At 37.2% G+C, this 16,698-nt stretch overlaps 1 protein-coding gene across 2 annotated transcripts in view; it reads left to right on the top strand.

The window, feature by feature from the left end:
* rab11fip4a (RAB11 family interacting protein 4 (class II) a) overlaps positions 1-14,407 on the top strand; it is a 66,488-nt gene extending 52,081 nt beyond the window's left edge. For both annotated transcript variants that reach the window (XM_048195536.1, XM_048195540.1), the window contains 8 exons: positions 38-137; positions 313-416; positions 1,019-1,159; positions 1,299-1,380; positions 8,958-9,095; positions 9,185-9,340; positions 10,262-10,405; positions 11,781-14,407. In XM_048195536.1, coding sequence (XP_048051493.1) covers positions 38-137; positions 313-416; positions 1,019-1,159; positions 1,299-1,380; positions 8,958-9,095; positions 9,185-9,340; positions 10,262-10,405; positions 11,781-11,897 — 982 coding nt within the window. In that variant the 3' untranslated portion in view covers positions 11,898-14,407. The remainder of the gene's footprint in view (positions 1-37; positions 138-312; positions 417-1,018; positions 1,160-1,298; positions 1,381-8,957; positions 9,096-9,184; positions 9,341-10,261; positions 10,406-11,780) is intronic.
* The last annotated feature ends 2,291 nt before the right edge of the window (positions 14,408-16,698 follow it).

Genomic DNA, 16,698 nt, shown 5'->3' with positions numbered 1-16,698 from the left:
AATTTCCTGATTCTTTGTTTCTCTCTGTGTCCCACAGTCAGCTCTTCCACCACAGTAACTTCAGCAGCAGTCAGGGCAGCACAGAGGATCTCTTCAGAGACAGCATCGACTCCTGTGATATTGACATCACTGAAAAGGTCCTGGAAGCATAATAATGCGGTCATTGAAAACCACATTTATTGTTCAATTGCTTAATGCAATCAAATAATGTTTCAGATATACTTTTGAAGGCCGTTATAATAATGCTGTTTTCCTGTGAATGTGATTCAGAACGGATTGTCTATAACAAACTCTTCTTTATTCCTATTCCAGGTGAGTTATTTGGAAAAGAAGATCACAGAGCTTGAGAACGACAGCCTGGCTAATGGAGATCTGAAATCCAAACTTAAACAGGAAAACACACAACTAGTTCACAGGTAAAGATGGAAGTGATCTGACTATTGAATACAGACACTATAAGGGCATATTGACAAATGTATGGCAACTACATGGGTGATTTATTATTTTTGAATTGTGGGTCATTAAGACCATTTTGAAAGAAATTAATACTTTTGTTCAGCAAGGATGCACTAAATTGGTCAAAAGTGACAGTAAAGCTCTGTTTAATGTTACAAAAAATTTATTTTTCAAATAAATTCTGTTCTTTTGAGCTTTCTATATTAGACAAAGAATCCTGTATAAAAATATTAAGCAGCACTGAACTGTTTTCAACATTGATAATAATAAGAAATCTTTCTGAGTATCACATCATGATTTCTGAAGGATCATGTGACACTGAAGACTGGAGTAATGATGCTGAAAATTCAGCTTTGCATCACAGGAATAAATTACATTTTAAAACATTTCAATAGAAAATTCTAATAGAAAACTATTATTTTAAATGCTAATAATATTTGACAATATTACTGATTTTACTGTACTTTTGATCAATTAAATGCAGCATTGGTGAGCATAAGAGACTTATGTAGACTGTTTTCTTATGTCTGTATGTGTTTGTTTGTACATGTTTACCCATCAGGGTACATGAGCTGGAGGAGCAGATCAAAGATCAGGAAACTCGTGCAGAGCAATGTCTAGAGGAGGAGCTGAAGAGACACAGAGAGGCCTACAGTAAGATGGAGAGAGACAAGAGCACTGAGATTGAGCTGCTTAGTAACAGGTACCTGAATTCTCAGATAAGAAACCTCACAAAAGACATATATATATGAAGCATGCAGGGGTTTCAAGACCTTATAACACAGAAACACCATTCAGCAGGGATGGCATACTACTTTATAATGGAAGATTCCTCCCTATAGGGTCCAGCAGCTAGAAGAGGAGAACGCAGAGATGAAAGTGAACGTGTGCAGACTCAAGTCTCAGACTGAGAAACTAGACCAGGTCAGAGATGCATCAAAACTCCTGTGACCATCACAACCACATGGCCCACATTTTACATCAGCTCATCAAGTTACGCATCACATGATTCATTTAACAATTAAAAGATAGCACTTTCTTGCTCTTCGACACATGTTCACACACCCATTTTCACTCTGTCACTTCTGACCTCGCTGAAGCATCTTTTGACACATTTCAACAGGCGGTGAAATCCCTGGAGCTTGTCAGTGTTAACAGCACAGTCTTTCGTGTTGCTTGCATTAGCTAGTGTAATGAGTGTGAAAGCTGCTGCCTGCATGACATTAGCAGCCCTGTATTTAGACGCAGAGCCTGTGAGGCTTTGATCTCTGGGATGGAATGAAACATTGTGGAGCAACTGCACGACTTGATGGTGTAGCCTTTTCATAAAGCTACTGCAACAAACTAGGTCGCTGTCTGATATAGCTAACATATTAAAGGTCTTCTCTTGGACTTGACTAAAAAATAATGTTTTTAGCTTAAGAAGCTAAATTTATGATGAAATTGTTGTCAGATTTTATTGCTGGTTTGAACTGCATTAAAATGTGATCTTGACACAGTATACCCATTCAAGTTGTACTTATATGCCTGTTGCCTACCTAGAAAACAGCTGCATGGGATCCAAAATGGCCGCCAACTGAAATGATATGCCTAAGCGATTTCACACGTTTTTAGGCCAAAACATTTTTTGTCACATACAGCAAACATCTCCTCACTATCTGCTAGCTGCCTGTCCCCTGAACACACTGTAAAAAAACGCGATCTCTGTAGTCGCCACAAGCTCCAAAAACGCCAATAAAAACACACTGGTGCAGCCTGGACCACGAATCATAATAAACATTGCTCCAGCCAATAACGGAGGGGAGGGGGAGGAGGAGGAGGAGGGAGGGTCTAGCTAGTTTTGTTTGACAACACTTCGAACGTCAACAGGAAGTTACTCCACCCAGGATCACTTAGAGCACCTTTAAAGGGTTAGTTCACCCAAAAATGAAAATTCTGTCATTAATTACTCGCCCTCATGTCGTTCCACACCCATAAGACTACGTTCATCTTCAGAACACAAATTAAGATATTTTTGATAAAATCCGATGGCTCAGTGAGGCCTGCATTGACAGCAAGTTAATTAACACTTTCAGTGCCCAGAAAGCTACTAAAGACATATTTAAAACAGTTCATGTGTTGGAAATCTCAGAAGCATAGACCAGGAGACTTTGGGATCTCTTGAAGCAGAAGTTACTCTTTATTGAGAAACACGCTGTGCGTCGCTGTGGTCATCCAAAATCTAACTAAGGCAGTGACTTGGTAGTTCATATACATTCAAGGGGGAGGGATACATAGAGTAGGGGTGTGGACAATCTAAACAAAGGATGCAAATGCAGTACAGGAATCAGATCATTGCCTACATTTCCCAGCCATGATCTAATCAGCATAAATGTGTCATTCAAATGCATAGGTGCTAATCCAATCAGTCTGGCAGTATCACCTATACCTTTACATTATCATAGAGACAAAAGCACAGCTGTATCTTGAGCTGGTCATGCCACATGGTCAGGAAATGCATGAGACAAAAGGTTAGTGTCTCAGACACCTGGTCTGCCTGCCTTGCCACAATATACATAAAGTTTTCAGTTCATATACTATTACATTGGAACCTAAATATAACATAGAACAAATTTGTAATCCCACAGTTCCCCCTTTGAGAGTTCTAATAACTCTCACATAATACAAATTTAAACCTTCTTAAATCCCTTCTATAACATATGTTTGTTAACATAAGTTCCATCTTCCAGTCATGCAACTTGTAACAGTTACAGGCACATACATCTTATTCTGTGTCGTGTCCAACATTTACATAAGTGTTGTTCTTTAACTTGAGTATACTGTTGACACACATATACAACGCAGGGTGGTAACATGTTGTATTAACTACATGATGACACAGAAAACCATGTAGCATAAGCGTGGAAGTCCTAAAAGTCCATGGCGCCTGAATAGCTGTGGAGTCTGTTCCCGGGAGAGTCCATTTCCATGTTTGTCCCAAGATGATTCTTTGTCGTTGTGCAATTCTGAGTTGCTCAGATGACTCCATCATCATGAAGGTTGTTCATGGATATCTGAGGTGATGTTTTACACCAGGTGCTGCTTATGAGACATCATGGCATATACACATACCTGCACACAAGAAAACAAAGAGACAGCAGACCAGCAGTATTCATGCATAGACTTTAGTACGTTAGACCTCTGATGATCGTATAGTTTTTCTGTCTAACTCTGATCATCATAAACTTCTAGTGATCGTATAGTGGTTTTGTTCTTCTTTTCTTAACCTAGTCTTAATCAATTTGACACCTATAGACCAGTAAGGTGGGGATAAACTGAGAGAGGGGGAAACCTATGAGGAAGTCTTCACCACAGGGTTTAGCCCCCGAGGCCTTATGCACTTCGGTTCTTCCCTGGGCTCCTCACTGGTCTGTGTGTCCTATTCTCTCCCTGTAGTTAATTTCCAAATTTAAGGTGCTACATCTCCATCTTCCATTGAAACATCAGTCATAGCAGACATCATAACCCATTGAGGATGGACAAGTGAATGGAGTGTGCTGCAGCATAACATTTAAGGCTGTGAGTGTACTTAACCTGTGTCCCCAAATGGTGGAAGTAATAGTCAACTTTCTTTTGTTCAGAATGAGTCTTTCAGCTTTCTTGTAAATTACTGGGGAAATTAAGCACTCACAGCCCAAATGATTAGCATGTCAGCAAGCTGCTGCTCCAAGAGTTTGGAGAAGAGGGGAGGGGCAGTTTCAATGTAGCAAGTAGACTGAGTAGGAGCTGAGTAAAGCTGTTCATTTCTTTTAATGTCTTTTTGTTTTTCCTACACTCTTTTATCCAATGTCCAGGTTTACCACAGTAATGACAAGTGCCTTCTCTCTTAGGACATTTACGTTTCTGTCGATTCTCTGTGTTGACCTTAAAGGATGCTGCTGCAATTTTTACTCTTGTCTTGACATCAGAGTCTCTTTCCCAAACAACTAACCTATTAAAGTTGTTTTGCAGAGTTCCATTGGACCATGTGAGGTCTAAGAAAGGCAATGCATTTCTGTATTCTGATGAGAGCCCATCAAACCACATGCGGACCAGTGGTCCATTATCCTCTAACACCTTCTCTGGAGTGTCAGCTATTCCACTGTATGCTGCAGCTAACTGACAAAATCTTTCAGTGTACTCACTTACAGTTTCATCCTTCTGTACACAACTAGTGATCTTTGACCAGTCTACCTTTGGTCCAACAAGGTTCTGTAACACTCTCAGAACTCCTTCTCTCAATTCGCCTTTGCTGGAATGCTGAAACTCAGAATTATTTACAGCACTTTCAAAATCATTGAATTCTGACTCTTTAAGGATTTGTGACATTAGCTGTGTGACTTCAGCTAGGGACATATCATAGAGCTTCATTTTTCTGGACAACTCTGTCCTAAACTCAGAAAGTTTCTAGTTTCTATGCACTGATGGCAAATTCTCAGCAATTCTTTCTATGTCTTCAGGACCTATAGCGGTACTGACTGCTTGTAACTGCAGTATGGGGGTTACAGATGGAACTGTGTCAACCCCTTTTGCCCTACTCTGAGCCTTTTGTCTCACTCCACACACTTCAACTGCATTTACATCTTTATCCATGAATCCAGTATTGCTATTGCCCTCTAGTATACAGAAACTCTGTAAGTCAGGATAGCTTTCATCTGACTGTTGGTCTTTTGAGTCACATTTGGTTGAGGCTTTGTTAAGGCCCAACTTCTGAGTGAGACGAGACACTCTAGTGTGCAACTGTTTGTTCTGCTCTTCTAACTTAGCAATACGTTGAATTTGGTCTTGTGCAATGGATAGAGTAAATTCTCTGTGGCAGCAGATAATGCCCATCATATTTTCTTCCGAATACAAGCACCAAGTACCTTTTTGCATTCTCCAATAGACCAAACTTTTCCTGGATGAATCCCAAATTTCTTTGTCAAATCCAATCTGACTGACTCAGTCACTATTGAGTCCATGTGTTTTCCTAACAATGATTTGAACTCACTATCTGTCCATAAAGGGGTAGCTAGTCCACCTTTCTCAGTTGTTGGAATTAGTCTAGCATTCTTTCTCAACATTTTGTAATGTCTTTCTGGCACAACAATACACTTCAACACTTCCCTGACAGAGCAGAGGTTAATCTAGTTAATACACATCGTAATGTATTCAACCTTCTCTGACGAGCAAAGTTGAAACAACTTGCTACCACACTTTAACAGTTATAACCTTCCCTGAATTAACAGAGGATGAACCTTCTTCTCTAGCAAAGTAGAGGATGGCTATTCTGTTAACACACCACCTTCCCTGATAAAACAGAGGACAACACAAATTATTAGCACTTTACACTAATTCTTCCCTGCCTGAACAGAGGATACCTAATTATTAGCATGTGATGCTAAACTTCCCTGCCTAAACAGAGGATAAACTTCATCTCTAAAAGAACATTTTTAGAGGATAACTTAGTTAACCAAACCCTACAGCTGTCTGTTAACTCTTCTCTGACGGCGCAGAGGATAACACATTAGTACTGGTCTTTGGTTCTTTTGGATAGAGTATCACTCACCAACCCTTGGGTGAACAGGAAAATTCAGCCTGGATCTTCCTTTGGATCAGATCTTTGTTGTGCTTGAAGTTCCAATCTGATTTGAGGTGAGAAGCTCTATCCGGGTCACGGCACCAAAACTGTTGGAAATCTCAGAAGCATAGACCAGGAGACTTTGGGATCTCTTGAAGCAGAAGTTACTCTTTATTGAGAAACACGCTGTGCGTCGCTGTGGTCATCCAAAATCTAACTAAGGCAGTGACTTGGTAGTTCATATACATTCAAGGGGGAGGGATACATAGAGTAGGGGTGTGGACAATCTAAACAAAGGATGCAAATGCAGTACAGGAATCAGATCATTGCCTACATTTCCCAGCCATGATCTAATCAGCATAAATGTGTCATTCAAATGCATAGGTGCTAATCCAATCAGTCTGGCAGTATCACCTATACCTTTACATTATCATAGAGACAAAAGCACAGCTGTATCTTGAGCTGGTCATGCCACATGGTCAGGAAATGCATGAGACAAAAGGTTAGTGTCTCAGACACCTGGTCTGCCTGCCTTGCCACAATATACATAAAGTTTTCAGTTCATATACTATTACATTGGAACCTAAATATAACATAGAACAAATTTGTAATCCCACACATGTGACTACAGTGGTTCAACCTTAATGTTACGAAGCGATGAGAATACTTTTTGTGCGCCAAAAAAACAAAATAATGACTTTATTCAACAATATCTAGTGATGGGCGATTTCAAAACACTCCTTCATGAAGCTTCGAAGATTTACGAATCTTTTGTTTCGAATCAGTGGTTCAGAGCATGTATCAAACTGCCAAAGTCTTGCCCCCCAGTGATGAACCATTGAAATTTCGAAACGTTTCGAAACACTTATGACGTAACAAAGTCTCATTTACTGAAATCACATGACTTTGGCAGTTACACGCTCCGAACCACTGATTTGAAACAAAAGATTTGTAAAGCTTCGAAGCTTCATGAAGCAGTGTTTTGAAATCGCCCATCACTAAATATTGATGAATAAAGTCATTATTTTGGGGGGTTTTTTGGTGCACAAAAAGTATTCTTGTCGCTTCATAACATTAAGGTTGAACCCATAGACTGTAAAAAAAGATGAACGATGCGACGCCGCTTCCTTCCATTGTATTGAACTGAAGCCAAAATGGGCCGATGAATGGGCGCTGACACGTTACGCAATACGTCAAAAAAAAAAAATTTGGAGCCTGGGCATGCGCAGAAGGAATCGTCAGTGGAGCCGGAGGCGGAGTCGCGATATCAAACGTCCGCCCAGACGACTGCGTCATCATTCATGTATTTTAAATAGACTATAAAAATGATATACAATTTAAAATTCTATCTATAAAATAATAGGCTATTCTGTTTCTAGAGCAATAATATTTTTGAAACAGCAAATAGATAAAATCAATATAATATGCCACTAGAAACAACTCTATATCGTCAGAAACGGTCCTGCCATTTTAAATCAAGTTCAACTAACGTTAACAGGAGATCACTTGCTGTAATTAGAGTAGGTTATCATTAGTTTTGTCCTGCTAATTATTATTTTATACCCATAAAAATAATAAGTAACTGCCAGATAACGATCACCTGTTTTTTCCCGACATGATTAACATATAATTAATAAAAAATTAACTAATAACATTTATTAATTAGCTTATAACGCCCACATTTAATGTTACAGAAAAAGGTTCAGTGATCCGTCAGATCCTGTAGGTCGGTTAGTACAGTTTACTGCTGAACAACTCAATTTGTTGGTGTTAAATAACAAAGAAATCGAAAATTAATAGTTAGTTAATACATCTTCAATCTCCCCTCGAAGCTCCGGTGGTCCTCAGACAAGCTGTCAATCAACTTCGAATCATGACGACATGCCCCGTTTTTATAGCATCAAATTGCTAGCTAAAATCTAAATCATCACAAAAACGAACAATTGAATATATATCAGCATGATAACAACTACCTTAAATGACCAAAACCATCTTTCAGAAAGTTTTATTTGAAACAGAATTTATTTTTAATTTTTCACTGAAGTCTCATTCGACTGCATTGAGCGGGCCGGGTTTATGACCTGTACTGCATCCAGCCTCCAGGGGGCGATCAAAGAGCCCGCAGCTTCACTTTTCAGGACGTATGAGACACACCCGGTTGAACCACTGCAGTCACATGAACTGATTTAAATATGCCTTTAGTAGCTTTCTGGGCATCTGAAAGTGTTAATGATCTTGCTGTCAATAGAGGCCTCACTGAGCCATCGGATTTCATCAAAAATATCTTAATTTGTGTTCTGAAGATGAACTAAGGTCTTACGGGTGTGGAACGACACGAGGGTGAATAATTAATGACAGAATTTTCATTTTTGGGTGAACTAACCCTTTAAGGGTTTTTTTAACTCGCTATGTTGTCAAATTTATTTGTATAGCTTTTTTTCACTCATGTTGATATATCTAAAATGCCTTAATGCTTTTAACAGAACAGTTTTAGGGCTAGGTGATATGGCAATATACAGTATAACGATGGTATAAATGATCCTCTGGTATAGATCTAGCTATATTGTATTTATAATTTTGTTGATAAGATATTTTAGTGCCAAAGTGTCTCGGGCACAGTGTATGTATTTGTTGGTTTTGTTCTCAAAAGCAGTTTTCAAAAAGTATTAATGAAAATACGATCTGTTGTCCTAAATGAATATACTGTTACTGGTTGTTGAAAAATCTGATGTGAGTTTTCAAATGTAAGTGGCAGTCGTTTAAGCGACGATGTTGAGAAAATTAGGGTATGGCTTTAATTTAAATCAGTAACATCTCGCTATAGAGACAAGACTGATTTTAGACAGAATTGCTATATCCAAATTACTCATTTCATGGTAAAATGTTGTTCACTATGTTTATTCGTATGTATATTTGTGCACAGGAGAAGCAGCGTATGACAGATAAACTGGAAGACACAAGCCTGCGTTTGAAGGATGAGATGGATTTGTACAGGAAAATGATGGATAAGCTTTGGCAGAACAGACATGAGTTTCAGAAGGAGCGAGAGGCCATGCAAGAGGTAGGCCATGTCATTTTGCAAATTGCAACTGTACACGTTCATAAAACATAAATTTACAGACCTCTCACGCAATCCACATGTGCATTTAGCTGATTGAAGACTTGCGGCGTGAACTGGAGCACCTGCAACTCTTTAAACTGGAGACCGAGAAACCCGGCCGTGGCCGTAGTGCTGCAGGACTGTCGGAGTACAATGCCAAGACTCGAGAGATTGAACTGGAGCACGAAGTAAAACGGCTTAAGCAGGTACAGTGGAAAGATATGGCCTTGCTTATTGTGCTCTCTGTGATATGTTATCTTACAGTATCCTTGCAGATCAAACAGGTGGATAATTGTTTGTATGATACATAGTTATTATATGTATATATGTATATTAAGCTATAAAAAACACATGTAAGTATAACATATGGCTTATGCAATATAAAGTCATTTAAGTCATTATTCACTGAAAATTGTCAGATTTTAATGAAGTCAATGAGAATTGCTATAAATAATATATAATGTACTATATATCAGAGGTTCTCAACCTTTTTTCCTCCAAGGCCGACTGCTGTCCAGGACAATATTCGAACGCCCTCCAATTGAGATATTTCTGTTAACGACAAAGCTGCTTGTTTTCAATTTTTTTTAAAGGAAATAAAAGTGGCAAATATATTAAAATAATTACATAAAATAATAATAAATCATGAAAATAAAATAATTAAATTCCAGAATTTCAGTTGATTAAGGACTGAATGTATTTCAGGGTCACACTTTTTATGATCAGTGAATTTACATGAAGTTTCCAGTCATTTGTTATTAAGGGAAAAGTGTTTTTGTTTTTTTTGTTCATCAAAAAAATCATATTCATTTTAGAAATGTCCATGACTTTTCCAGGTCTGGAAATCATACTTTAAAATTCCCTCATATACAGTAAGCAGGTTTCCCAAGGCTGTGGGATCCCTGGTTCTTAAATAAAAATGACAGTTGTTGAAAGAACGTATTAAAATAAGCTTTTTTTTTTTTTACCTTATTTTGAGACTTGTTTTAAATAATTTAAGCCATTTTGTGGCTCCCTTGGTAGTGTGCTGAGGCCCCCTAGTGTATAGTATATAGACATACTGTATGCATATGTACCTCCTGGCATTTAATATGAATTGCACACTAATGTATTTAAACTTCTAACAGGAGAACCATAAACTCAGAGACCAGAACGATGATCTCAACGGACAGATTCTCAGCCTCAGCCTATATGAGGCCAAAAACCTGTTCGCTTGTCACACCAAGGCCCAGTCACTGGCAGCAGAGATAGACAACGCCTCCAGAGATGAGGTGAGAAGCACAGTCACTGTGTACACAGACCTACTGAATACACAACCTCACAAACTAGCAATGACTGGTCCCATTAAGTGATAGTATATTAGTCCCATCCCCTAAAAATTTTAATGCAATCACACTATGTTATTAGAATTATTTTATACTCAGTTAAACTATATGTTTTCAGATTTTCAACCAGTTTTGTATCGTAACAATGTCTGTAGTATATGTAAACTGCATTTAATATAACTTTAAACTATAATACATTTTCATTTATTTGCACATAATATGGAAGTGTCCAGAAAAATTACATTCATTTCACAATTCACAAATATTTTTTTATGTTAATGTAATCTTAAGTATTAATTAATCAAGTTTAAAAATACTTGTACTCTTTTTAAAAGTATGCTACAGTATACTACTTTTTCACAAGGGATCCTGCACCCAGATCTCCTGGTTTATTTGTCAGCTTCATCCGGACAGGGCTTTTGTAAATACTACAGATCATACTTCCACATTTTTGTATACTCGCTCACAGACGGTTGTATCGAGCCCGGTGCATAATGGGTGTTGAAGTTTTTCTTCCTTTTTCTAGTCATGTAGCACCATTTGTTTTTTTTGTTTTTTTTTTGTTTTTAATTTTGCCTTTCTACTACATAGAGAGCCTAGATTTATTTAAAGGGTTAGTTCACCCAAAAATGTAATTTCTGTCATTAATTACTCACCCTCATGTCGTTCCAAACCTGTAAGACCTTCATTCATCTTCAGAACACAAATTAAGATATTTTTTGATGAAATCCGAGGGTATCTGATCCACACATAGGCAGCAACAACTTTGCACCTTCTGCGTATGATGACAGTTCAAATTATTAAATAAAGGCTGTATTTTTGTTTTGTTTTTGCACTCAAAAAGTATTCTCGTCTCTTCATAACATTAAGGTTGAACTACTGCAGTCACACGAACTGTTTTAACAATGTCTTTAGTAGCTTCCTGGACCTCAAAAGGTGCAATGACGTTGCTGCTTATGTGCGGTTCAGATACCCTCGGATTTCATCAAAAATATCTTAATTTGTGTTCCGAAGATTAACAAAGGTCTTATGGCTTTGGGACGACATGAGGGTGAGTACTTAATGACAGAAATTTCATTTTGGGGTGAACTAACCCTTTAAAGCCCATTTTGCCAACGGTGAATCACCCCTTTAAGTACTGAATGATTCTGTGATTCTTAATATGTAGTGTTTATATGATTTATTGGTGCTTTGCATTTACACTAAGAACATTAGCATAGATGTTTTATCATGAATAACCTGCAAAATGTCTTTTAGCTTTACACGTACTGCCATAGTCGATGTTTTGTCACCCATTTGGTCAATCTCTCTATCTTTCCAGCTGGTTGAAGCATTGAAGGAACAAGAGGAGATCAACTTCCGTTTAAGGCAGTACATGGACAAGATCATCCTGGCTATCCTCGATCACAACCCCTCCATTTTAGAGATCAAGCATTAAGCCTCTGAGCTGAGAGCAGATAGAGGACTCAAACTTGGTAGAGAGCTCCCCCTTCAGGCCGGGGGTTTGAAATGTACCCCCTTAAACCAAGTCATAATGTATTTACAGAGCAAATTGCTGTAAAAATGATCGTGTCTCTCATGTGCCCTGTCTCACGCACACACGGGTTACAGTTTCCATTTCCATGCTATGAGTTTAGGCTGTAGAAATGACACAAACAAGTGATGAAACTGGAATATAGAGTAGAAGTGTACTTTTCACTCTCAGTTATATATACACACTACCTCTGAGTATGTACAACTCAGTGTTGTATTCTACACATGAACAAAACAAGTAGAATTATGAGAAATATCACATGATCACACCATATAGGAGAGCTATACATGCACCCTATGGCATGTGGGGTTTATTATTACTATTATTATTATTATTATTTGAACATTTTAATCAGCCCTATAGACCTTCTCTATAAAGTACTGTTTGCCTATATGAAGTTTTAGCAATCCAGTGCTGAATCAATGGACAGAGCAATAGAAAGACATGACTGTATAAAAACTATAATCAGCAGATAAGGGAACTTCTTACAGTTTATGCTTACAGTTGTCATACTGATGGGCTGAAATAATCATACAGCTTGTAACGGGACTGTGCTGACCATCCTTTGACTGAGGGGTCACATGTAATACAGAAGCACAAGTGAACGGTGTGAGTACAGGCGACACTGTTGTACAATATAGTAAATACATATAGAAAGAAAAATCTATAGAAAATGTGAAAAAGAAAGGTTTATTTTTCTTAGAAGTCTGTTTGAATGAAATGGTCCATTGAAGTTTCAAGGAAGAGGTGGATGTAGTACATAATGAGTGAGAAGTAAATGATTATGATATAATAAAATCTTATTGTTTTACCAAGAAAACAAACTAAAAAAAGCCCCAAAAATGTATGGCCATAATACACTCTAGTTAAAACATTAATATCATGGTAAATGTTTATTAGAACAATTTATGGTCTAAATACAAAATATATGCAAATTCAAATATATATCAATATATATATATAAAATATACACATTACCGTTCAAAAGTTTGGGGTCAGTAACATTTTTTTTTTTTAACAATCTCTATTAAGCAAGGATGCATTAAATTGATCAAAAGTGACAGTAAAGACATTTATAATGTTACAAAAGCGTTCTATTCCACATTCTATTCTATTTCAACATTGATAATAATGATAAATGTTTCTCATCATATTAGAGTGATTTCTGAAGGATCATGTGACACTGAAGACTGGAGTAATGACAAAATCTATTACAATAGAAAACATTGAAATAATATTTCACAACATATACTGTTTTTATTGTATTTTGGATCAAAGAAATGGTGAGCATATAACACTCTTCTTTCAGAAACATAAAAAAAAAATCTTAATGACCCCATTATTTTACCTTTTTGTCTTGGTCACATGATATTAAACATCTTGATATTGTACATGAGTGAAGCTGCACATTTAATAAAAGTGCTTGAACTGTACATCCCATGAATGTATCACCATGCCACTCACAGTATTCTGTATTCCCATTTTCTGGATTGAACTCGTCAAATACTATGTGAATCACAGTATTTTAAAGGAGCCAATACTGCTACATGCTCGATTGTCACAAACTAGTTTTGCTTTGTTGCACAAATTGTACTGAATCTGTTTCTTTGCATGGTCTTAATCTCTTTCTGTTTGTGCCCTTTATTTGGAATGTAACAATTAATGTTTCGGTTGTTTCAATAACTATGAATCTGATCAGTTATAGAGGAGCTTTTATATCTTTCTGTTCTACTTGTTCTGTAGCATTTTTCACTCATTGTAAATGTTGTACAGAGACTAGTTAATATTTGTATTGATGTGCCACTCATTAACCTTAATGAATAAAGGAAAGGCTGTCTTTTATACAGTTTTATGAGAAAATGGCAAGTTAGACGTGTGACCAAGTAATGTGTAAATCATTTGTAACTGTTGCAATGAAGTGACATCACACCTTACTCATCAGCGCTGATGTCGCAGACAAGACTCGTTCTTCATTATCAATCTAAAGAAAGGAAATTTGATTTCGAGCGATCCTCTGAAGAAACACCCATATAATATCATTTCTGTTTAACTCTTGAATGAGCAAACCCTGACCCATTCCCAGCAGCAATGTTACTTTTGCACATTTTGAAGAGTTGTGCTGTGTCCGTGTCCACTGTTGCAGGTTAGACCTAACACAGTTTGACTTTTTTTTTTCTCTGTGGTTCATGGTTTACACAACCTTTTTGTTGTTTACGCCTTTTTTGTTATAGAAAAGATTGGCCTTTCTTTTGTCCAGTGTGTGGGTATGTAACTAGATTACTAGTACTCATTTATATTTACACAAGTAGGAAAGGACAAATGAAACAAGCTTTCAGAAAATTAAATAATAGTTTAAAGGCCTCAAGAGTTATGACAAATTTGAAATGTACAATAAATGACTTGTTTTGGCATGACGTGACAAGAGTATTGACCTTTTTTTTTATCTTCTCCATCAGTTTTTAATGAATGAAAAGATTGATTTTACTCTGGAAACATTACTTTGCCTGCTTAGCTAGAACATAATGTAACTTTGTCTTCATAGACATAGGTGATCATAGCAGCCCACGGTTAGTGGCCTAGACATCGAGATGGATGAGACTCCCCAAAAAACCATCCATCGACAACAGCGTCCTCCAGAGGGCGCTTTTGAGTCCCCATGCCATGGTCCAGCCCTGGTGAAATCCTTTCGTTTCGGAAACATGTGAAAGAGAAGAAAATATTTTTAAAATGAATAATTCTGTGGACTAACCACAAGAAATCTTTCTGAGAACAGGATGGATTTGGGTCAATCCTCTTTAAAGTGATCAGCTGAAATCCTGTTTAAAATGAATTTTACAACCCTTCATCATCTTCAAGTGTCATGTATTCTGCCTATCAGATCTTTTACAAAAATGTAGCCTACCATAGTCAACAATATTGTCACCACCCTAAATTTGATTTCTCAACACGTGTTGTGGGGTCTAGATGGGTTGAAAAAAAAAAACAGGCCTTCAGCTGACCACAATTCCGTGTTTATTTTGGGAGTGAATGCCACTGATATGATTTAAATGCAACATTCCTAAAATGACTGAATATGTAGTTCAGTTCAGGTGGGAAAGTCACACACAATGTCAATAGAATGAAAAAGATGTCTGGCTGTTCTCATCCGCTTTCATTCATAATGTAGGTATTTACAATAAGAGATTACAAGAAATGTAACCAAAATATTATTTATTGGAGGGCTGAGATATGTGTTATGACTTCAAGTTATTTACAGTTTACAGTATGTCGCGTTTTTGTGAACTTAGTTTACAAGAGCCTTCTTCAACTTCCTCCAGGAACAATCCACCAGGGGGTGCTATGGAGTTTTGTAAACATTTGAACCTACTAATAAAGTGAAACCAATGAACTGAGATGCTTTTTCTGTTTCTATGACTGCAACAGAGAAATATTCACAACAACACAGCTAATCAACAAGCAAAGATTATTATCTTCGGTTACAATTTAGTCTTTTATTTTTCTGTCTTTCTTTGACTTTTTTCTTGTTTTTGTTGCCAGTGCTGTTTTCCAACAGCCTGATCATGCCACAGTGCTAGATAATAGTCACAGGACAGTCTCACATGTATGTGTGTACAAGTCTCATGATAACTACACTTTCCTGGCATAAAGTGTTTGTATTCAAGCAACGTCCTCATTCTTCACATTGCTGAGGCTCTGATAAGCCAGTCACCTCCCGCACAATTCTCATTAGACACATACAGCAAGAATGTGCTCTTTAAGAATGACTTACATGTGTTTTATCACAGCTGTCCAAACAAAAAGTCTCCCAGACCCTCTTCTGAATTCACTAAATGCCTCTTTGTCTTGGGGTTTTGGGGTTTTAAAAGGGATATATTTAGAAATATGAGATGATTGGCTCACTAGAAGATCTGTTGTCGCCGTGAATGGGAAAAACAATATCTATCTATCTATCTATCTATCTATTTATACAGCCATACATCCATAATAGAAGACTGAACCGAATATTCAACAAGAAATGGAGCCAAACCAAGCAGAAGTTTGCAAAAATAGCTAACTTCCTATTATTCAACATTTGCCTGTGTGGTGACATCATCCGAAAAGGGACTTCTTATTAATGATTATGAAATCATTTTTCTTTGCAAGAACATGCAAAAGCTCACAATAAGCCCAGGAAAATGCTTTAAAGGGTTAGTTCACACAACAATGAAAATTCTTAATTACATGAATTTCTCACCCTCATGTTGCTTCAAACCTGCAGACTTTCATTTATCTTGAAAACACAAATGAAGATCTTTTTAATGAAATTTGAGAGCTTTCTGTCCCTCCATTGACAGCTACGAAACTACCACTTTCAAGCACCAGAAAGCTAATAAAGACATCATGTATGTTCACGAGAGCACCATGACGCATGTTGTTGATGTGAACACAGATGTTGTTGTGTGAACGCGAATTGGAGGTTAATATTTTGTAAATGAAGTGGTAAATGTGGGATTTTTTTCCGCAAACAAAACACTTGCGTCGCCTCATAAATTTGAGGTTAAACCACTGGATTCACATGGAATACATTTAGGATGTCTTTGCTACTTTTCTGGGGCTTGAAAGTGGGCTTTCAAAGGAAGGACAGAAAGCTCAGACATATATTATGGCTATTAGCCATATATATATATATATATATATATATATATATATATATATATATATATAT

The sequence above is a fragment of the Megalobrama amblycephala genome, linkage group LG1, assembly GCF_018812025.1.
Source record: "Megalobrama amblycephala isolate DHTTF-2021 linkage group LG1, ASM1881202v1, whole genome shotgun sequence".
NCBI classification, from domain to species: Eukaryota; Metazoa; Chordata; class Actinopteri; order Cypriniformes; family Xenocyprididae; genus Megalobrama; species Megalobrama amblycephala.
The sequence above is the reverse complement of the archived record's forward strand: the minus strand, read 5'-3'. Positions and strand labels throughout refer to the sequence as shown.